The sequence below is a fragment of the Hypanus sabinus genome, chromosome 23 (genome assembly GCF_030144855.1).
Source record: "Hypanus sabinus isolate sHypSab1 chromosome 23, sHypSab1.hap1, whole genome shotgun sequence".
In the NCBI taxonomy this organism is placed as follows: domain Eukaryota; kingdom Metazoa; phylum Chordata; class Chondrichthyes; order Myliobatiformes; family Dasyatidae; genus Hypanus; species Hypanus sabinus.
This window is the reverse complement of record NC_082728.1, coordinates 20,944,421-20,968,107: the sequence shown is the minus strand read 5'-3', so window position 1 is coordinate 20,968,107 and position 23,687 is coordinate 20,944,421. Positions and strand designations below refer to the sequence as shown.

At 41.6% G+C, this 23,687-nt stretch overlaps 1 protein-coding gene across 4 annotated transcripts in view; it reads left to right on the top strand.

Moving 5' to 3' along the window:
* Positions 1-23,687, top strand: part of arsg (arylsulfatase G) — a 117,967-nt gene that overhangs the window by 82,940 nt on the left and 11,340 nt on the right. For 2 of the 4 annotated variants that reach the window (XM_059948484.1, XM_059948483.1), the window contains exons 8-11: positions 1,720-1,800; positions 16,882-16,990; positions 17,683-17,803; positions 21,105-21,185. In XM_059948484.1, coding sequence (XP_059804467.1) covers positions 1,720-1,800; positions 16,882-16,990; positions 17,683-17,803; positions 21,105-21,185 — 392 coding nt within the window. Of the gene's footprint in view, positions 1-1,719; positions 1,801-16,881; positions 16,991-17,682; positions 17,804-21,104; positions 21,186-21,892; positions 22,905-23,687 lie in introns of those variants that run through there. The other 2 variants (XM_059948486.1, XM_059948485.1) reach the window with 2 other exon arrangements.

The window sequence follows — 23,687 nt, the reverse complement described above, 5'->3', positions numbered from 1 at the left end:
CCAAAGGAAGGCTTTGATCATTTGGTTTGTGTGTATTTATGAAGACTTCTCCCTTGAGGGGGAAAATAAAGGAAAGAACATTCACTGACTCAGAAAGTATGACTTCATAGAGCCTAGGTAAAACTGAAATTATTTAGCATTAATGGAAAAACTCCCATGAGCAGTATGACAGCTTAAACTAAGGACCTTAGATAAGATGGGTAGTTAATCAGGCTGTCATGTTTCAGTGTTAGTATTCCTTTCCATTCTGTTTAAAAACAGTGCTATATGATCAAATTTCTCAGCAGGGATTGGAGTTAACTGTAGCCTATAAGCAATTTCCCAATTTTATAAAAAGCTATTTGTTGTAAGTGATGAGGTATTATTCAACTGTGGCGTGCATCAGTATATTTCTAAGTAGTGTAAAAAATTAACAATTTTTTTCTTCTTCAGTCACTCCATTCTACTTTAGAATAGGATATTCATTTAGAACAGAGATGAAGAGGGATTTCTTTAGCCAGAAGATGACAGATTCTTGATTATTAAGGTTGTCAAAGCTTTCAAGAAGAAGGCAGACAAATGAGGTTGAGACAGGTAATAAATCAGCTATGATGGAATGGTGGAACCGACTTGATGGGCCAAATGGCCTGATTCTATTTCTATGTCTTCTGGTCTTACTGATCGTCTCTCAGATTTCTAATGTTTTTTTCTGGAAAGCTGGAAAGCTGCTTTTGTACTTCTGCCTATGGCAGTCCATTAGGATTGAATTCACAATATCCTTAGTATGTCTGGTGTGTTAGTTTTCCCTTCTCCCCATGGAAAAGCAGCTGGCCTGAAAACAGTGACTTATTAAGGTTGTGAATCTACATTCATCCTCTCCACACCCAATACAGTTCTTTCGAAAGATGAGAGAAGTGCAGCAGTATTATATAATTTTTTTTTTGAGATAGAATTGGTGCAGTTGTTAGGAAGTTTCCTGTGCCTATTATGCAACAATATATTTGTCTTCCTAGGTGACCGTCTAGGCAAGGGTCAGTTAATTCTCACTTTAGGTGTGATGACCAATGTCTTTATGATAACAAACCTTTGGATGTTTGGATATTTTATTGTATGAGGTACAATTTAAGCTCTGTTATGGTCACAGAAGAATTGAAACTGGAATATGAGGGTAATTAAAAATGAATAAGTTTATGACAAATTTTAAATAACATTTCCTGCTCATTAAAATGTAATCATCAATTACTGTCCATGTTAAAGTCTAACAATGATTTAGCACTGTATCTAAGATTACCCATTTAGAAATGTGCCAACACTTTTGCTATCTCTGGTCCATTTATTTCCATAGGCTTCTCCATATGTCGTCTTATTTTTCAGGATTTGAAATAAAATATTGTTAAAACAGCAATGAGTTGTTACAATTTCACTACTTAAGGAATTCAGTGATTGCACGTATGGCACCATTTTGTACTGGCAAGAGTCCAAATTCTCACAACTGTTAAGATGTCACGTTGGTTCTACTTTTCAAGCTTCCTTTCATGTTTTCTATTGAAGCTTTGTCTAACATTAGAAACTCATTGCATTAGAAATTGTATTGAAGCTTGCATCATACCACATTGTGATGTACTGCCCTAGAATGCTGTCTCTAAGCCACACACATAATATAAAACTTTATTTTAATGGTTGATATTTTCAATTTTATAAGCCTCCTTTTGATAATTTTCAACTTCTTCTTTCACACAGGTGACAATGGGCCTTGGTCTGAGAAATGCGAGTTTTCTGGAAGTGTTGGACCATTTAAAGGAACATGGCAGACACAACAAGGTAATAAATAGACAACTATGGGAAATTGCTTTCCCAAACAAAGAGCTATACTTAGATGTAAAGTCTCGTTATCTGAAATGTTATTTCAGGGATACAGCTGCATGTCTAGATATGTCTTTGTTTTCTTTGTAGTTCAGTGTTTGTACTTTACAATGTCCAATTGGAAGGAGGCGAGAAGCAGACATTGTTGAGATAGTGAGGGGTGGGAATTGGGTGTGAGTGGGTTTTAACTTCCTGATATGATCAAAGTAGAGGAATTTATCACTGACCCATAAACAATTTTTGTTTTGCAGTGTTTGTTTGATAGAGCATGTTTAACTTTGTTATTGCACTTCCATATTTGTTCTGAATTTCTTTACATAAGTGTGGCAACAGTATTGTAACAAAGCAGTTATAAAACTCTTATCACAGTGCCTGCCAGCAACCTGGGCTAATTTCCAGTGCTGTCTGTAAGGAGTTTGTATGTTCTCCCCGTGATCATGTTGCTTTTCTCCAGGTGCTCTGGTTTCCTCCCACATTCCAAAGACGTATAGGTTAGAAGGTTAATTGGTCACATGAGTGTATTTGAGCAACAATAGCTCGTTGATTTGGATGGCCCTGTTACCGAGCTGTATCTCTAACTAAAAATAAAAATAAACATTAAGAAGGGTCAGGGAAATGATAACATACCTGCATTAGTTTGAGCACATTAAGGGCCTTTACATACAAGAGGTTTGCTATTTCTTGTGATTGTTAGTACTCCCAGTCAGATGAGGAATTTGGGAAGCAGACCCACTGGAATATTCTTGGAATAATCTTCCTGCTGGATACTGCTACGTATCCTGTAACTGGATCACTTACCAGCAAAGATAGAGAGGTCCGTTGAAGTCTGATGGCACTATTTTCAAACGTTTTTATTTATAAAGGGGCACAAAAGTAAGGTTAATACAAACATTCAGATAATATACATCGTCAATACTCAATCTAAAGCGTGGGTAATAATCATCATTAAGAAGTGAGCTCTACTGCTGTCTAGGGGATAATATATTGTCCGTTGGAAATGTAAAAGTCACTCAGAAGTCTGCAGGCTTCAGCCTTTTGGGAATCGCTGGGTTTCACGTGTTGGAGAGAGAGAGAGATTGGTGAGAAAAGGAAAACTTGCCCGGGTCTTTATGAAGCAAATCCGTTGAATCAGGGGAGCGGGCTCCCCCCGATGTTAGTTAAAAGCAGTTTTCCGTGATTCCAGCCACAGACTCCAGGCCCGGAATCTAACGCACGTGGCTTCCTTCAAAATGGCTTCCCGCTACGACGGGATCGCTATCGTGTCTTCTTGGTGCATCTGAAGGGGTTGTCCCCCCCAGACCCTCCTTTATACTTCCTCACAGGGTCGCAGGTGTCAATCAGGTTGGGATGATGCAATCTCTCTCTCAACCAGCCCACTTTGCCCGAGGGCTTTACACGTGGTCTCCATGAGACAATAGTCAATGTCGCCTTGTTTTGCATCCCGGTGGAACGCGGTATTCGGCACGTCTCTCTCTCTCTCCCACTTCCTGGGTCTACTGACCCCCCCCTCAACTAGTGCTCTTGCGATTCTCACAAAGGAGAGGGCTGTGGACATAACACCTCCCCTCTTAAAGGGTTTTACCAGCAGTAAAAGAAAAACGGATTCGTACAGAGTCGTGCAGGATTTTTGAATCTAACACAATACACAAGCTTTTCTTTTCACAGAGTACTACTGTTATACATTCAAGTCAGTATCTAAACAGTTAACAATTACAGTGTCCCTTTCTTTAATATCTTAACATCGCGTACTGTGCTAAAGTCTTGTAGCATCAGACTTCAATGTAATAACCACCTATTTTTTTTCCGCAACAAAACTAAGGAGGTGTGATCTTAGTTTAGGTGCATCTACAAAAGTTTATGTGAATACTAATCGTTTCAGTCGTTTAACTTAACCGGCAGGTCTCCAAAGGGGCTGTCTTTATCATTCACAGGCTTTGGCGCAATCCCGTACAACCTGCTTTGCTGTTTAAAATGGCATCCCCATTAACCGCCGCCTCTTTTCCGGTGAGTCTCCCCCCCCCCCCCCCCCCCCCCGTGGGGAACTTGAGTAATTTGGCGCGGTGGACTCACGCCGCCTCATTCATCAGGGTTATTTTATCAACACCATGCCCCAAACTTAGACCATTTTCCACCCAATTCTTTAATTTTACCCAGGTGACTAGCTCTTTTGTCAGGACCCTTCAGGCTATTGGTTTTTAATTCGAACTCTTCCTTCAAGTAGCATGTCGAATTCGGCCTCTTCACACCCCATCCTGGCATAACAATAGAATGCCCCCCCCCCCCCCCCCCGCTATCTCCCGGCTCACTCTGTGAGCGATCTGCCAGGTTTAAAATTTCTTCATTCGACTTGGGAACGACAGACTTTCCATTTCCTTCAATAATCCTCATCTCCCCATTCTTAAATTCTGCATTAACTTTAAACCCACCTTCGAGAACAAACACCAGGGAACTCACACTTCCCACGGTTACCAAGGTTAACCCTTTTTCCACTGAACCAAGTCTATCTGACCCACAAGGACGGCCGCCCCGTTCCACTGAATCAAATACCTCAGACTCCTTCTGAGCACCGTTAACAGATTCAGCATCACGTGCATCCCCATCTTGGTCACATTCAAACGGGACATTGGCCTCTTCCAGGCGTTCAATACCCGTACCCTTTTAATATCCTAAGTTCCCCCGTTTCTCCCAGGTACTCTCTGGGCAACTCCCTTCTGGAGTAAACTCAACCCCGCGGGCTGAAACAACCTCATCTGCCAACCCAGCAGAATTCTTTGAGGTAAGGGCACCCTTTTCGTCCAGGGCTGCCCTCATTTCACTATTGGGAACACCTTTAGAAGTTTCAACTTCCTCAAACAGTTCTGCCAACCCAGACAGATCATCTATGTCCAACCCTGGACCTGTTAACTGCTCTATCAGTTCTGCATCTTTATTTTCTGCCTCTAGGACCTTTCTCCTCGCTAAAGGCTGATCTACCTCCGCTCCCTTCTCCTCTTTCACTTTACTACTCTTCATTTTACCACCCTCTAAACCCTCGTGGTACAGGGTCGATAGAAACATCTCGGCCAAATCAAAACTGGTCCGATTTAAACTGCTCTCATTCTCAGCTGCCTTTCTCGACAGGCTGCGAGTGACCGCGCATGTGGTATATATTTGGGACTCTAGGGGCGGAGCCACCGCACTCGCCGGTCGGCAGGTCGGCATCATGGCTGCCCAAACCTTACCACCTGCTAAATTGTTACCGAGAAGAACATCCGCATCAGTTCTCGGGAACTCTGATGGCACCCCTATTTCAACGGGTCCAGACACCAGCTCACAATCCATAATGACCTCATGTAAAGCCACCATTTCTATTCTTTTGCTGATCATGCCCGTTTTTCGACCAAATTCTAGTACCTTACTGCTGATCAACGACAGCTCAGCCCCCGTGTCTCTCCAGATTCGTACGGGAACTGGGTGACAGACAAGTCTCAGAGCCTTCTCGTACTCTGTCTACCCTGGGCTCTCTGGTCGATTTACTGATTACCACGGCACACCCGATAGGGACTGCGGCTTTCCTTCTTCCTATCTCTTTCCTTGGAGCAAAGCATCGAGATGCAATATGCCCTTCCTTTCCACAATTAAAACAGGTCAAACCCAGAAACCTCTGCCCGTCTTGCCTTTCCCCCTCAACCTTACCGCTAGCTCCTGGTGGGACCTCTGCCTCACTCATCGGACTTTCTCGATCATTCCCACGGTCTCTCTGGGAACTTTTATTCGAGGAAAACTTTGTCTTGTAGGTTAGGGCATATTCGTCTGCGAACCTAGCAAATTCGGAGATGGACTTATCCGGCTTCTCATTCAAATACATCCGGATGTCCTCCGAAACACAACCTTTAAATTCCTCAATCAACAGTAACTCCCTGAGACGCCCATAATCTTCGTCCACTTTTTCCGCGGTGCACCAAAGGTCCAAGAGCACATAGGCAAACTCGGTATACGTCTAATTCCACCCTTTTCGTAAATTTCTGAACTTTTGTCTATATGCTTCAGCTACTAGCTCGTAACCCTGGAGAATGGCCGCCTTGACTTGGTCATATTTCTCTTCCCCTTCCCCCTCCATGGACAACGCCGCATATGCCCACTGGGCCTTCCCTCTTAACACACTTTGTAACAACGCCACCCACTGCTCTTTTGGCCACTTCTGATTCACTGCCACCTTTTCAAAAAGCAAGAAGTAACTATCAACATCCGTCTCCTCGAATGGGGGTTCTAGCCTCAACGCCCGACTGACATCAAACCGCTCCTCTTGGTCTGACACTTGACTTCGTTGCTCTAGCCTCAACTTCTCCATCTCCAAGACATGCTTCCTCTGCTTCTCCTTCTCAGCCCTCTCCTTCTCCCTCTCGGCCCACTCCTTCTCCCTCTTGGCTGCTTCCAGCTCTTTTAACTTGATTTCATGTTCCCACCTTAATTTTTCCAACTCGAACTGAGCTGCCCCACTAGCTGGTAACTTTTCAGGGATATTTTCCAATACCTCAGCTTCAAACACATTCTTCCCAATGTAATACTGAATTATGGCCCTTCGCACCTCCCGCTTTTTCATGGACGACCTCACTTCTGCGAGGTTCAACCCCTTCACCAAATTTAACAAGTCTGACTTGGTGGCCACCTCACAGTTGGGTTTTTCATAAATTCACCCAAATCCATCTTTGCTGGTTTCCCGTCTGGCTACCCGCGTAACCAGATTCAAGTTTGGACTTACAAGCCCGATTCACTGGCCTCCCAATTTGGTGTCAAATCCCGAGACGAGAAACCCCAAGTTGTTACGTATCCCGTAACTGGATCACTTACCAGCAAAGATAGAGAGGTCCGTTGAAGTCTGATGGCACTATTTTCAAACGTTTTTATTTATAAAGGGGCACAAAAGTAAGGTTAATACAAACATTCAGATAATATACGTCGTCAATACTCAATCTAAAGCGCGGGTATAGTAATAATCATCATTAAGAAATAAGCTCTACTGTTGTCTAGGGGATAATATATTGTCCGTTGGAAATATAAAAGTCACTCAGAAGTCTGCAGGCTTCAGCCTTTTGGGAATCGCTGGGTTTCAAGTGTTGGAGAGAGAGAGATTGGTGAGAAAAGGAAAACTTGCCCGGGTCTTTATGAAGCAAATCCGTTGAATCAGGGGAGCGGGCTCCCCCCGATGTTAGTTAAAAGCGGTTTTCCGTGATTCCAGCCACAGACTCCAGGCCCGGAATCTAACGCACGTGGCTTCCTTCAAAATGGCTTCCCACTACGACGGGATCGCTATCGTGTCTTCTTGGTGCGTCTGAAGGGGTTGTCCCCCCCAGACCCTCCTTTATACTTCCTCACGGGGTCGCAGGTGTCAATCAGGTTGGGATGATGCAATCCCTCTCTCACCCACCGCACTTTGCCCGAGGGCTTTATACGTGGTCTCCATGAGAGAATAGTCAATGTTGCCTTGTTTTGCATCCCGATGGAACGTGGTATTCGGCACGTCTCTCTCTCTCTCCCACTTCCTGGGTCTACTGACCCCCCCCTCAACTAGTGCTCTTGCGATTCTCACAAAGGAGGGGGCTGCGGACATAACAATACCAAGCGGGGCAGTTCAGTTATGCAGGAATATTATTATTTCTGGTGATGGAAGGAAGAAGCCCGCAAGTAATGCCAGTAATCTATGGCAGCAGAACTATGACACTCTGCCGATGATGCCTGGAGGCAATGGTGCAAATAGTTTAATGATCAGGAAAGGTGAGCAATGTGCTACTTCCACTTACAATGTTATTTGAATCTGGACAATCACTCATCTTTCCCCGCACGTTTGTTTCTTGGCTTTACTATCAGTATAACCACTCACTATCATCTCATCTTTAAGCAATGTCACAAACCCCATAATTGCAATCAGTAAGTCCTCTGATTCGCTTTATCTATGCAAGATGATATTTCTCTCAGTCATGGCCTTTATTCCTCCCTCACTCCAGGAAAAGAGAGCACAGAATGTCAAGGAGAGGTAAATAAATGGGAATGTTCCATATGTATAATTATAGGCTTATTAAATACTTTACATGTTTTCACAAGTTGTACAAAAGGACTGCCTGAGGATTCATTACTCTTTCTGAGAGTGTACTGTCACACAACCTTGTACCACTACAAATACAATGGTCTTGCACAGGCACTTAGCAAAGCAGAGAAAAAATGACTTTGAGTAATTTTGTCTTATTGCCATTCTGTAAGAGCTGACGATTGTGCTGGTAGTGTGCCTTTCTCAAAAGCTTGCTGAAAGCTGCTCCTGTCATGAGCTGCTCTCAACTTGTAAAGTTTCAGCTGGGTCAGCAGCAGCCTGCTGCGGATTAATATCACTGGCGTACATTGAGAAAGTTGTTGCTTTACAGCAGCAATGCATTGCAATACATAATAATAAAACTATGAATTACAGTAAGAAGTAAATATAGAGAAAGAAGTTAAATAAGTAATGCAAAAAAAGTAAGAAAAAAATACTGAGGTAGTGTTCATGGGTTCATTGCCTATTTAGAAACCTGACGACAGAGGGGAAGAAGCTGTTTCTGAAATGTTGAGTGTGTTTCTTCAGGTTCCTGTAACTTAACTTGATGGTAGCAATGAGAAGGGTGCATGTCCTAAATGATGGGCGTTCTTAGTGGCCGCCTTTTTGAGGCATCACCTTTTGAAGGTGTCCTGGATGCTGGAGAGAGTTACCACAGTTTACAAATTTCTTCAGCTTTTTCCAATCCTCTGCAATGGGCCCTCCATACCAGGCGGTGATCCAACCAGTTAAAATGCTGGTAGAAATTTATGGGTGTCTTTGGTGACATACCAATTCTCCTCTAACTCCAAATGAAATATAGCCGCTGTCTTGCCTTCTTTTGAATTGCATCAATATGTTGTGCCCAGGATAGGTCCTCAGAGATGCTAACACCCGGGAACTTGAAACTCCTCACCATTCCCATTTCTGATCCTTCAATGAAGACTGGTGCATGCTCCCTCAATTTACCCTTCTTGAAGTCCACTATCAATTCCTTGGTCTTACTGATACTGAGTGCAAGATTGTTGCTGCGTCACCCCTCAACCAGCTGATCCATCTCCCTCCTCACTGTCTTCTGGTGAGCCTGCCTTGGGTTAACCAGCTCCTTTGATGTTTCTTCAAGTCAAGTCCAGTCAAGTCCAGTCAAGTCACTTTTTATTGTCATTTCGACCATAACTGCTGGTACAGTACACAGTAAAAATGAGACAGTGGTTTTCAGGACCATGGTGCTACATGAAACAGTACAAAAACTACACTGAATTACGTGAAAACAGCACAGAAAAAAACTACAGTAGACTACAGACCTACCCAGGACTGCATAAAGTGCACAAAACTGTGCAGGCATTCATTACAATAAATAATAAACAAGACAATAGGCACAGTAGAGGGCAGTAAGCTGGTGTCAGTCCAGACTCCAGGTATTGCGGAGTCTGAAAGCTTGGTTGAAGAAACTGTTACATAGTCTGGTCGTGAGAACCTGAATGCTCTGGTGCCTTTTTCCAGATGGCAGAGAAGTTTGTATGAGGGGAGCGTGGGGTCCTTCATAATGCTGTTTGCTTTGCGGATGCAGCGTGTGGTGTAAATGTCTGTAATGGCGGGAAGAGAGACCCCGATGATCTTCTCAGCTGACCTCACCATCTGCTGAAGGGTCTTGCGATCCGAGATGTGCAATTTCCAAACCAGGCAGTGATGGAGCTGCTCAGGATGCTCTCAATACAACCCCTGTAGAATGTGATGAGAATGGGGGGTGGGAGATGGACTTTCCTCAGCCTTCGCAAAAAGTAGAGACGCTGCTGGGCTTTCTTTGCTATGGAGCTGGTTTTGAGGGACCAGGTGAGATTCTCCACCAGGTGAACACCAAGAAATTTGGTGCTCTTAACAATCTCTACCAAGGAGCCGTCGATGTTCAGTGGGGCGTGGTCGCTCCGTGCCCTCCTGAAGTCAACAACCATCTCTTTTGTTTTGTTCGCATTCAGAGACAGGTTGTTGGCTTTGCATCAGTCCATTAGCCGCTGCACCTCCTCTCTGTAAGCTGACTCGTCGTTCTTGCTGATGAGACCTACCACGGTCGTTTCATCGGCAAACTTGATGATGTGGTTCGAGCTGTGTGTTGCAGCACAGTCATGGGTCAGCAGAGTGAACAGCAGTGGACTGAGCACACAGCCCTGGTGGGGGGGGTGGTGTGCTCAGTGTGATGGTGTTAGAGATGCTGCCTCCAATCTGGACTGACTGAGGTCTCCCAGTCAGGAAGTCTAGTATCCAGTTGCAGAGGGAGGTGTTCAGGCCCAGTAGACTCAGCTTTCCAATCAGTTTCTCAGGAATGATTTTGTTGAATGCTGAACTGAAGTCTATGAACAGCATTTGAACGTACGTGTCTTTTGGATGAGCATCACCAATTTACAGGGTCACCTGTTAAATCCAGTCAGCAGGTCCAAAAATGTTGGTACTGAGCAACAAGGTGAGCACTATTTCTCCAAATTCTGTAAGGGAACATAAGCACAGCTTCAGTGAATTAAATCTTTCAGAAAATAACTCATGACAGTAGCTGCAGCATTTGTTCTGAGATTGCATTGTGAAATTCCGATACCTCCTCCAGGGTTCCTCAGTCTCGTATGACATTGTTGATTTCCAGAGAACTCAGTAAATTATGCACCTAGGGCTAAATCTTGCAAAACTTGAAAACATTACTCCCACTGAATGATCATATTTAAATTACCAATCTGCCCTTCCTGGCATGGTTTCCAGATTTTGCTGACTAACATAATAGAGTTAAGTCTGGTAGTCAACAGATTTGTAACACATTTCTAACATGCTGACATGCTATGGATTAAACCCTTCACCAATTCTCACATGATTTAGTTATCAGCTTGTTTACTCTAGGAACATGGAAATAGGAGTAGACCCTTGACCTAATTCAATATAACTGATTTGGGCTCAGATTCCTTCATTTGTAACATGAAAAAAATAAAAATACCAAATTTAAAAGTAAGAATTGATCAAACATCCAAATATGGAAAGCCTTTACAAACTTTTGCCCTTCTTTTTTGTGTGAATTTTCTTTAGTTCATTCCTAAAAAGACTGACTCTAACTTTTTGATAAAGCTCTACTTAGTCATCAACTTTCGAAACACCTTGGGAATAGAGGTAAATTTTTTGAGTGCTGTCAACTTTCTGGTGTTTCATTATGTAAGCACATTAAGTGCTGACATTTGAATATCTGCTTATAGTAATGTTCCTTTATTATCACTGAGAAAGAAAGACTGTGGAGTATAACTACACACTCACTGGAAGTGGAGTCACGGGTAGACATGGTGCTGAAGAAGGCTTTTAGTCTACATTAGTCAAGGTATGAAAGCTGCGAGCAGTTGTACAGAATGCTGGTGAGACCACACTTGGTTTTGGTTGCTATGATATAAGAAAGATATTATTAATTTAGATAGAATGCTGGAAAAATAATAAAGATATTGCCAGGACTTGGAATATTGAGAGAGGTTAGGCAGGCTAGGATTTTATTCCTTTGAATTTAGGAAACTGAGAGGTCATCTTATAGAGCAAACAATCATGGTGAATGCACTGTTTTTCAAGAGTGCACAGATTTAGGATGTGAGGGTAAAGGTTTAATAGGAATTAGAAAGGCAACACTTTTTTCTAAAAGGGTGATGTACAAACCCCATTTCCAGAAAAGTTGGGATATTTTCCAAAATGCAATAAAAACAAAAATCTGTGGTATGTTATGTTACGTACCCCGTAACTGGGTCACTTACCAGCAAAGATAGAGAGGTCCGTTGAAGTCTGATGGTACTATTTTTAACAGTATTTATTGATAAAAATACACAAAAATAATATCAATGCAAACATACAGATAATATATGTCGTCAATACTAAATCTAAAAGCGCGGGTATAATAATAGTCAATAAGAAATAGCTCTATCGTTGTCTAGGGGATAATGTATTGTCCAATGGAAATATAAAAGTCACTTTAGTTCATTCAAGCTGCAGGCTGCAGGCTGCAGCCTTTGGTTGGAGTCAAGAGAGAGTGATTAAACTTGTCCATTCCTTTTATGATGTCAATCCTTCGAGAGTCGGTGGGGGCTGAGTGCTCCTTTGTGTTAGCTAAAGCCGTTCTTCCGTGACAAGACCCACCAATTCCGAGGCAAGTGGAAAAGGACGCATGTGGGCTTTTCCACCGGCTTTCACTATTACGCTGTTACAGGAGTTCTAGCATTTCTTCTGGTGCGTCTAAAGGGGCTGTTCCCCAGACCCTCTTTTATCCTGACTCACAGGGTCTCAGATGTCAATCAGGTTGGGATGATGCAATCCCTCCACCAACCCCCCCTCTGTTCATTGCCTGGGGGCTTTGATGAATCGTACAGCACTCAATACACAATTCCGTCTCCAAGGGATAATGGCCGTTATCCGTGGCTTTGTCTCTCCGAGGCCCAGGACACATTCCAAACATTGAGGAATCTGCGTGTCTCTCTCTCATTTCCTGGGTCTCCTGACCCGAATCAATAGCGATCCTGCGACTCTCAAAAAGGAGGGGGCCACAGGCATAACAGTTAATTCACGTGAACCTTTATTTAACTGACAAAAGTACAAAGAAAAGATTTTCAATAGTTTTACTGACCAACTTAATTGTATTTTGTAAATATACACAAGTTTAGAATTTGATGGCTGCAACACACTCAACAAAAGTTGGGACAGAGTTAAAATAAGATTGAAAAGTGCACAGAATATTCAAGTAACACTAGTTTGGAAGACTCCACATTAAGCAGGCTAGTTGGTAGCAGGTGAGGTATCATGACTGAGTATAAAAGTAGCGTCCATCAAAGGCTCAGTCTTTGCAAGCAAGGATGGGTCGTGGCTCACCCCTTTGTGCCAAAATTCGTGAGAGAATTGTTAGTCAGTTCAAAAGGAACATTTCTCAACGCAAGATTGCAGAGAATATAGGTCTTTCAACATCTACAGTACATAATATTGTGAAAAGATTCAGAGACATCTCAGTGCCTAAAGGGCAAGGTCGGAAACCACTGTTGAATGCGCGTGATCTTCGAGTCCTCAGGCGGCACTGCCTAAGAAACTGTCATGCTATTGTGACAATTATAGTCAGCTGTGCTCGAGAGTACTTCGGAAAACCATTGTCATTTAACACAGTCCGTTGCTGCATCCAGAAATGCAACTTGAAACTGTATTATGCAAGGAGGAAGCCATACATCAACTCTGTGCAGAAACGCCGGCGAGTTATCTGGGCCCGAGCTCATCTCAGATGGACCGAAAGACTGTGGAACCGTGTGCTGTGGTCAGATGAGTCCACATGTCAGCTAGTTTTTGGAGAAAACGGGCGTCGAGTTCTCCGTACCAAAGATGAAAACGACCATCCTGATTGTTATCAGCGAAAGGTGCAAGAGCCAGCATCTGTGATAGTATGGGGGTGCATCAGTGCCCTCAGCATGAGTGAGTTGCATGAATGTGAAGGTACCATTGACTCTGAGGTGTATATTATGATTTTAGAGAGACATATGTTGCCATCAAGGCGACAACTCTTCCCGGGACATCCATGCTTATTTCAGCAGGACAGTGCCAGACCACATTCTGCACGGGCTACAACAGTGTGGCTTTGTAGACACAGAGTGTGTGTGCTTGATTGGCCTGCTGCCAGTCCAGATCTATCTCCTATTGATAATGTGTGGCGCATCATGAAGAGGAGAATCAGACAAGGGAGACCACGGACTGTTAAGCAGCTGAAGTCTTATATCAAGCAAGAATGAACAAAATTTCCAATTGCAAATTTACTACAATTAGTATCCTCAGTCCCAAAGCGATTAAAAAGTGTTATTAAAAGGAAAGGTGATGTAACACAATGGTAAACATGCCTCTGCCCCACCCAACTTTTGTTGAGTGTGTTGCAGCCATCAAATTCTAAATTTGTGTATATTTACAAAATACAATTAAGTTGGTCAGTAAAACTATTGAAAATCTTTTCTTTGTACTTTTGTCAGTTAAATAAAGGTTCACATGAATTAACATATCACAGATTTTTGTTTTTATTGCATTTTGGAAAATATCCCAACTTTTCTGGAAATGGGGTTTGTATTTATGGAATGAGCTGCTAGAGGAAGTGGTTGAGTCAGGTACAATGATAACTATAAAAGAGAGTTGGACAGGTACATGCAGGCACAGAGAGACTACAGATAGTGGAAATCTGAACCAACACACACAAATGCTGAAAGAACAGCAGGTGAGGCAGCATCTATGGAGGAATAAGATACTATAGGTCAAGACCAAACCCAAATCGTTGACTGTTCATTTCCCTTTATAGTTGCTGCCTGACCTGCTGTGTTCCTCCAGAGTTTTGTGCATGTTGGGGAGGTCATGAACTGGAAAGGTGTAAAAGGTAATGGCCAATTCCTGGCCTATGGAACTGACTTGGACTGGTCAGCATGGACCATTTTGGGCCAAAGGGCCCGTTTCCATGCTGTATAACTTTATGAACTCCATGAACTCTTGAGTCTAAATATTGAAACTCCATAACCAGTAACACCACCACAACACCACTTCTACAAGGGCTATTAGTGATGAGTCATAATGTCTGGCCTTTTTGAAATAAACATACATGGTAAAATATTTTTAAAATAATCCACCCAATCAGTTGTTTGTAATATCTTTTAAATGTAATTAAATTATTCAATTACCTTTACACCAGGGAATGCCATACCCCCATGTGGAATACTTGTTGATAATTTAATCACTGTAATCTGTATATATTCCTCTTAAATTTACTCCACAAAATCTCACTGCCAGGTTAAAGAGTCAGAATTGGGTTCCTACAGATGTACAGTGGAGAACATTCTGACAGGTTGCATCACAGCCTGGTATGGAGGCTTCAATGCACAGGATCGCAAGCGACTGCAGGGGTTTTGTAGACTCAGTCAGCTCCATCAGAGACACAACCCTCCCCACCATTGAGGACGTCTTCAAGAAGCAGTGCCTCAAGAAGGTGACATCCATCATTAAAATGGTGTCGATGTGAATTAGGGGGAGAACCCTCTGCTGTTTGGAATCAAACCTGACACAAAAGAAGATGGTTGTGGTGGTTGGAGGTTGGCCATCTCATCCTCAGGACATCACTGCAGGAGTTCCTCAGGGAAGTGTCCAAGAACCAACCATTTTCAGCTGCTTCATCAATGACCTACCTTCCATCATAAGGTCAGACGTGGGTATGTTCGCAAATGACTGCACAATGTTCTGCACCATTCGTGACTCCTCAGATAGTGAAGCAGTTCATTCCCAAATGCAGCAGGACCTGGACAATATCCAGACTTGGGCTGAGCAGTAACATTCAAGCCATGCAAGTGCCAGGCAATGAGCATCTCCAACAAGAGAGACTTTAACCATTGTTCCTTGACATTCAATGGCATCACCTTCACTGAATCCCCTACTATTAACATATTGGGGGTTACCACTGACAGGAAGCTGAACCAGTCTAGCCATATAAACACAGTGGCCACCAGAGCATGTCAAAGGCTAGGAATCCAGTGGTGTGTAACTCACCTCCTGACTCCCCAACACCTGCCCACCATCTGCAAGGCTCAGGTCAGAAGTGTAATGGAATACTTGCCACTCATCTGGATGAGTATAGTTCCATCAGCACTCAAGAAGCTTGACAGCATCCAGTGAAAGCAACCCATTTGATTGGTACCCCTTCCACAAGCATCCAATCCCTCCATCATCGATGAACAGTTACAGCAGTGTGTACTATTTACAAGGTACACTACAACAACACACCGAAGTTCCTAAAGCAGCACCTTCCAGACCCATGACCACTACCATCAGGAAGGACAAGAACAGCAGATATCTGGGAACACCGCCACTTAGAAACACCCCTGCAGGTTACTCACCATCCTGACTTGGAAACATTTCACTGGTCTTTCATTGTTGCTGGATCAAAATCATGGAATTCCCTCCCTAACAGCACTGGAAGTGTACCTACATCTCAGGGACTGCTGCGGTTCAAGAAGGCAGCTCATCACCACCTTCACAAGGGCAACTAGGGATGGGCAATAAATGCTGGCTTAGCTGGCAATGCCCACACCCCATAAAAATGAATAAATTAAGAAAAGCATTCTCACCATCTGAGACATGCCCTTTTCTTGTTAATACCATGAGTGAGGAGATACAGGATCTGATGACCCACAATCAATGATACAAGAACAGATTCTCTTCCTCAGCCATCAGATTTCTGATTCTTCCACCAAGCCATGAACACAACTATATTATTTATTTTTTGCACTTTCTACTTATTTTGTAAAGTATGTCTTTGCACTGTACTGCTGCCACAAACAACAAATTTCACATCATATAAAACTGCGATGGAAAACCTGATTCTGATTTATTAACAGGTAATTTAATACACCCAGTGAAAAACTAACTGTACAAAGTGATGAAATTGTATACCAATTAATTTTACAGGACAAATCCAATCTCCTGTAATTTTACAGGAGTGTTGCGTCTGGCCAAGTGGTTAAGGCATTGGTCTAGTGATGTGAAGATCGCTAATTCGACCCTCAGCTAAGGCGGTGTGTTGTGTCCTTGACCAAGGCACTTAACCACACATTGCACTGCAACGACACTGGTGCCAAGCCGTATCGGCCCTTGCCCTTCCCTTGGACAACATCGGTGGCATGGAGAGGGAAGACTTGCAGCATGGGCAACTGCCGGTCTCCCATACAACCTTGCCCAGGCCTACTACTGGAAATTTTCCAAGGCCCAAATCCATGGTCTCTCGAGACTAACGGATGCTAACTATTCTAACTAGACTAACTATTATTATTAATTTTACAGGGCAAGGGGAAGTGAGAAAATAATTGAGAGGTTGAGGTGCAGGTTTTCAGTTTGGTAAATCTAGAAGGTGTTAAGAAGTGCATTATTAATCTGATGGCAGTGATGTTGGTTAACTTAATGTTTAATAAATTTAATCGATTTTATTTTTGTCTTAGGTGGCAGTTCGGCTAAGAAGACCACATGGGAAGGTGGCCATCGAACACCGGCAATAGCTTATTGGCCCGGAAAAATCCCAAGTAACACAACTAGCAGCTCACTGCTTAGGTAGGTGAATAACCACTGTATCTAAGTTTACTGCCCTGATTAGTTACTCTGATATGATGGAGAATTCAGGTTATCCAAAATGTTTTCCAAAAACATTTGTGCAGTTGACTTTGGTGGCCTATTAGTGACCTTTATAGGTCATCTGCCTGCTAGAGCAATGACAAGTATAGATACAGTGTGGCAGTTGAATAAATCACTGATATATTCTTTTATGTATATATTTATAGTAAGTATATATATATTTATGTTGTTAAGTGTCAACAAGAGCAGCTACATTACTATGGCAAGTGGTGGCTTCACAAGAGAAGAGGATAAAGCTGACAATTAAATCAAAGCAAATACTTATTTGTAATCACTCCTGGATATCTGTTTAGTTTTTGGATTGTTGACGTCAGAGTTCTCTGAAATTTGAACTCTTTCACATTTATATTTGTCTACCAATTCACTCAAGATTAATTCATGCAATAGAGATAAGTTAGCATGTCCTTTTATCTCTTGGATCTAAGTTCAAATACATTCTTGATTGAAAGTTTAGTTCAAACTAAACTAAAGACAAATGTTAAAAACATTGTTTATTACTTTCAGCATATTGTCTTCTTTGTAAAAAACATTTCTTTAATAATTCTCAAAACTCTTGTCTGTGAATTTACAAAATAAAGATATTTCATCCTAAAGGTATTTAATTTTTGCAGCACATTGGATATATTTTCTACCCTGATTTCGCTATCGGGAGCAAGCCTGCCTCCAAACAGGCGTTATGACAGTTTGGATATAACAAAGGTGTTGTTTGGCCAATCCCAAAGTGGTCACCAGGTAACATTTATTATTTTAATGTAAGCCAGAAAGAAGGCAGTTAAAGAGATCTTTGTAGTGTGTCATTACAACTGAACCCATTTCATATTGAATGTACTTCTTTACTTTATGTTCAGTTTGCAAATTGAATAAGCAGTTAAGATCCCCCTAAAATTATGAATGTGCAATTAAACTGTTTTTGATGAATATTTTGACTGCACCATCAAGAAAATCCCTGCATTACAAGTAATTCAATGGAATCTTATACATTTCTGAGTTACCCGACCTGAAGCCCTGTAATTTAACACCTCATTTTTTTCAGCAGCACTGAAATCCAATATTCTACATTTAATCTCTTCATTAGAATTCATGCATGCAAAATCTTTTTTTTGCCAGCACTAAACACTTAAGAGACCATTGGCAGCTTGTAGATAGATAGCTTTGTATGTTTGTTTCTATTGACATCCAAAGGTAATTTTCTTTCCCATTATATTCATTTTTGATTAGGTTGTTGATGTTAACAAAACAAAGACAGAGAATGACTTTCGGTAATTTAGTCTTTAGTCTTTCTGTAACAGCTGCATATTATGCTGGTGGCAACAACACAATTGATAACAGTATATTTTTCTCAAAGGGCTGATCAAGCCACAAACTAAATTAGAGCCAAGATCTGGTTGTCTGATGCCTTGAACACACAGCTTATAACACTTCTTTATGTAACACAACCCATATTTAGCTGCTTTATGCAGTTATATGATTAATTAGGACTCCCTTTTCCTTTCACTGTCTTCTTCTTCTTTAGTATTTCCTCAGAATTGAAGGGAACTTGCCTTCACTCTGGTTTTATGGCTTTTGGAGGGCAGGTAAGGCCGCTGGGAACTGGAGACCATTTCATAGGCATAATAGGAAGTATGTGATGGGGCATGTGGAAGGTTAGTTTGTTGGGTGCTGCTGTCTTTTTTTGACACGAATCTATAGATTCCATTTGCTTTCAGTACATTGACTTCAGCTTTTCCATACTATCCCAAAAGTTCCTGCTCCAGTTTGAGGAAACACAGGCCAAAGTTTTCTGGGTCTTGGTAGAGATATACATTATTTTAAAAAGAGCCTTGAATTTCTCCACCTGTCCATCTAGCAATCTCTTCCTCTGGCAGAACTTGGAATCCAGTGTCTATTTTGTGAGTTTAGTGTTGGGTGTGCAAGTAATGCAGCCGGACACTCCATTGTTGTACTTCCCATTGCTGTTGTAATGTAGCTCTGTAGCAGGAAATAGTCCTCTATGTATAAATACATTGACCAAATTTCCAAGTGCTGTGTCCCACAACATAATAAAAAGCAAAATTTTCAGTTTTTTTCCTGTACCTGATTAACCAAAAGATTTCACAGTTCTATTTAAATCATTTTCAGCAGTAAGATATATTCCTCATGCTCCTTGATGTCAGTGAACTACTCAGTAAACAGACCTTGCAGGTTGGTTTACTTTGCAACTACAAATGATTACCATGCAAGATAGAATTGCTTAAGTTCTTATTATTGCTGCTTTGTGGTGAACATGTAATCTAAGGCTTCCAGAACACAAATGCAGCAAGGACAGAGCAATTTCAGAACTGATTATATTTAGGTTTAGAATAGTTTAAATTGTAAGAAGCTTACGGTCAAACATCCGTGATTGTTACTGGCATTTAGAAATATTTATAAATATTCAGGAAGTTTCAAAGGAACCATATTAATTACTTAATAAATTAAATTCCTTAACAACAATTAACTGTATTTAAATTAAGTAATTCAAAGCATAAAAGATTACCTGAAGTTTTCCCATCACTTTCAGGGCCATTCCTCTGCAATGTAATGAACAGAATTTCAGAGTTTGTGCCAAGTCTAACCTGACGCAGGCTCATTGGTCAGCTTTCTCAGTAGAATTAGAAGAAAATCCAACCAAGTTGGCACTATGCTGCTGGATTCCAGGCACACATTTGGGAATGCAGTCAGAATAATGGCAATAGGGACCTCTCAGAAAGTTTGAGACCACCTCATCGTCAATCTAGCCCTCTCATTTGAACTGGGTACACAGCTGGAATTCAAAAATGAGGCAATAGTGGTTCAGTTGTGCAAAGGTTTTATCAACCTCAGATGGAATTAAGTTTGTCTACTCTACATCATGATAAAGATATTATCCTTGGATGTGCTGATTACCGTGAACAATCCTGGTACGAAGATGTTTAAATATTGAGGTGTTTTATTAGTTGGATGTTTAAAAATCTAAGGTGTGATCTAACCAAGACCTAAAAGAAGAATGTGGAGATTATAACTGAGCAATGTCAATTAGGATTTAAACTGCAATGCACTATTTCAAACAAGGAATGAATGCAGTCTGGAACTCTTTGTCACAATAGGTTGAGTCGTGTAACTTGCAAGATGGAAATCATAGAGTCATAGAGCAATTCAGTGCAGACACAGGCCCTTTGGCCCATTCAGTCTGTACTAAACTACTTATGTGCCTAGTCCCATTGACCTGCACCAAGACCATAGCAATCCATACCCCTCCCATCCATGTACCTATCTACATTTCTCTTAAAAGTTGCAACTGAAACCACATGCACCACTTCCATTGGCAGCTTGTTCCACACTCTTACCACCCTCTGAGTGATGAAGCTCCCCCTCATGTTCCCTTTAAACATTTCAGCTTTCATCCTTAACCCATGACGTCTAATCCTAGTCTCACCCAACCTCAGTGGAAAAAAGCCTGCTTAAATTTATCCTATATATACCTTGCATAACTTTGTATACCTCTATCAAATATTCCCTCATTCTCCTACACTCCAGTGAATAAAGTCTTAACCCTCTCAACCTATCCCTATAACTGAGGTCCTCAAGACCTAGAACATTCTTGTAAATTTTCTCTACATTCTTTCAATCTTATTGATCCCTTTAGTTAGGTGACCAGAACTGCACACAATACTCCAAATTAGGCCTCACCCTCATCTTAGACAATTTCAACATAACAGAAGTTCTTTTTTTCAACCCTATCTACCTGTGACATCAGTTTCAAGGAATTTTGGAACAGTGTTCCCAGATCCCTCTGTTCTGCCTCACTCTTCAGTGCCCTACTGCTTACCGTGCAAGTCCTACCCTGGTTTGTCCTCTCAAAGTGCGGCACCTCACACTTGTCTGCATTAAATTCCATCTGCCATTTTTTAGACCGCTTTTCCAGCTGGTCCAGATCTTGCTGCAAGCTCTGATAGCCTTCTTCTCTGTCTACTTTACCCCCAATCTTGATGTCATCTGCAAATTTGCTGATTCAGGTTACTACACTATCATCCAGGTTGTTGATATAGATGACAAGCAACAATGGATCCAGCGCCAATCCCTGCAGCTGACTAGTCACAGGCCTCCAATCAAAGAGGTAAACTGATAACAGTTTTTTAAGTAAGCGGGTTGTGAGATGTTTAGATAAGCCTGATGAATGAAGTTCAGAAACAAATCATTAATGAATTATATGATTGGTCAAATGATTGACAGAAAGGGCTGAACAGCCTTTTCCTATTTCTTACATTGATTGCTACAGAGCTGGATAAATCAGTGAAAGCTGTGCGTGCCAAGAGAGACTAAGAGAAGTCTGTGAATTGTACTGACTGATTGTTGACTTATTCATCAATGATTTCAGTCATGCATGTTTGATATCAGGAATATTTCATTAGTATTGAGAATTCAGATATCAATTCAAATAAATCTCAGGTAGAAAAGTATTGTGGTAAGATAATTTTGAATATGATGGAAATGGTGTAATGGTAGGTAATGTAAATTTATTAAAAACTTAGAGATATTGCAAGGAATTTAAAACAAGATTCAAAGATCAGTGCATATCACAGATGGCCCACTTCTGTTTTTATTTTCTGTGTTCCACTGTGCTTTATTTAGTTTTTAAACTGTTCAACATCAGCCAACAACTTTGACAGGTGATTTCTTTGTTATAAAGGGAAAGCTATTTCTCACAAGAAGTTGTGAAAACCTATTGCAACTTCATGACAATACTGTTATTCCTGTTATAGCACATTGTTAAACACTGTGTATATGAATCCAGTTAACTTTTCATCACTTATTATTTTCAAGTCACGGAATATCCCTTGGAATAGAGTTAAGCCAATCATCAGGAAATGGAAGGAATATGGCATAGCTGTAAATCTGCCTGGAGCAATGTCCTCGAAAACTGAGTGACTGTGAAAGAAAGCGACTAGTGAGGGAGGCCACTAAGAGACCTATGACAACTCTGGAGGAGTTACAAGCTTCAGTGGCTGAGGTGGGATTGACTGCGCATACAACTGTTGTCCAGGGGCTTCACCAGTTGCAGCTCTATGGGAGAGTGGCAAAGAGAAAGCCACTGTTGAGAAAAATACTAACATGAAATCTCAGCTTAGAGTTTGCCAAAAGGAATGTGGAAGACTCTGATGTCAGCTGGAAGAAGGTTCTGTGGTCTGATGAAACTAAAGTTGAGCTTTATGGCTATCAGACTAAATGCTATGTTTGGTGTAAACCAAACACCACACATCATCAAAATCACACCGTCCCTACAGTGAAGCATAGTGGTGTGGGGATGCTTCATTGCAGCAGGATCCCTGGAAGACTTGTGAAGGTACAGGGTGAAATGAATGTCGCAAAAGACAGGGAAATCCCGGAGGAAAATCTGATGCAGTCTGCAAGAGAACTGCGACTTGGAAGAAGATTTGTGTTCCAGCAAGACAAAGCCAAAGCTACACTAAAATTACCTAAAAACAAAGTTAATGTCCTGGAATGGCCAAGTCAGAGTCCAGACCTCAATTTGACTGAGAATTTGTGGCTGGACTCAAAAAGGGCTGTTCACTTCACTCTTGATCTCCATGCAATCTGACAGAGCTTGAGCAGGTTTGAAAAGAAGAATGGGGAAAAATTGCAGTGTCCAGATGTGCAAAGCTGATAGAGACCTATCCACACAACTGTAGTTGCTGCCAAAGGTGCATCTACTAAATAGTGACTTGAAGGGGGTGAATACTTATGCGATAAATTATTTTGTATTTTAGATTTGTAATTAATTTAGATCACGTTGCAGAGATCTGTTTTCACTTTGATGCAAAAGAGTCTTTTCCTGTTGATCAGTGTCAAAAAAGCCAAATTAAATCCACTGAGTTTCAATGTTGTAAAACAATAAAGCATGAAAACTTCCAAGAGAGTTGAATACTTTTTATAGACTCTGTACTTTGGCTGTGTTGTCCACCCCCTCAGCCTGGGTCATATTCAGCAGATGCCATCTGCCAATGCAAGGGCCAGTAGATTCTACTAGGACAACAAGCTTAGTGCAAGAGCACAGTGAAGGCCCCACTGGATTGACACAGAACTGTTTGAACAATGGATACAGGTGATCAGAGGTTTCTGTTGCAGTATATTGTTACTTTAAATAAAATTCCAGCAGGCCACCGCTTCAAACTAAGTTGTCATTACCTACATATGTAGAGGGCTACTACAATATTTGAGGTACATCCTTTGCAAACATTGGACCAAGATGCCATCTGTCCAGTTATGATGTGTAAACTAAAACACTGTATTGTTTGAAGAAGAGCAGGGAATTAACTAGATACCTCAAGTGTCATTTATCCCTCTGTTATCACTGTAGTACCTCCGCTATGCAATGTTAGATTTCCAGCCTAGATGATCTAGTCATTCATTTCATTGTTATTTGTGAGGGCTTAATGTGACACATTCCAATAATGATTACACTTCAAAAGTAGTGCATTTGTTGCCACTTGTTCAGGAAAACCTTGAGATGATGAAAAATGGCAAGCGATTATCATTTCAGGAACAGTGTCTTGCATTTTTAAAATGCAAGGAACTACAAGAGTGATTACCCCAGAGCCAGGCCTTCAGTCTCTCCACG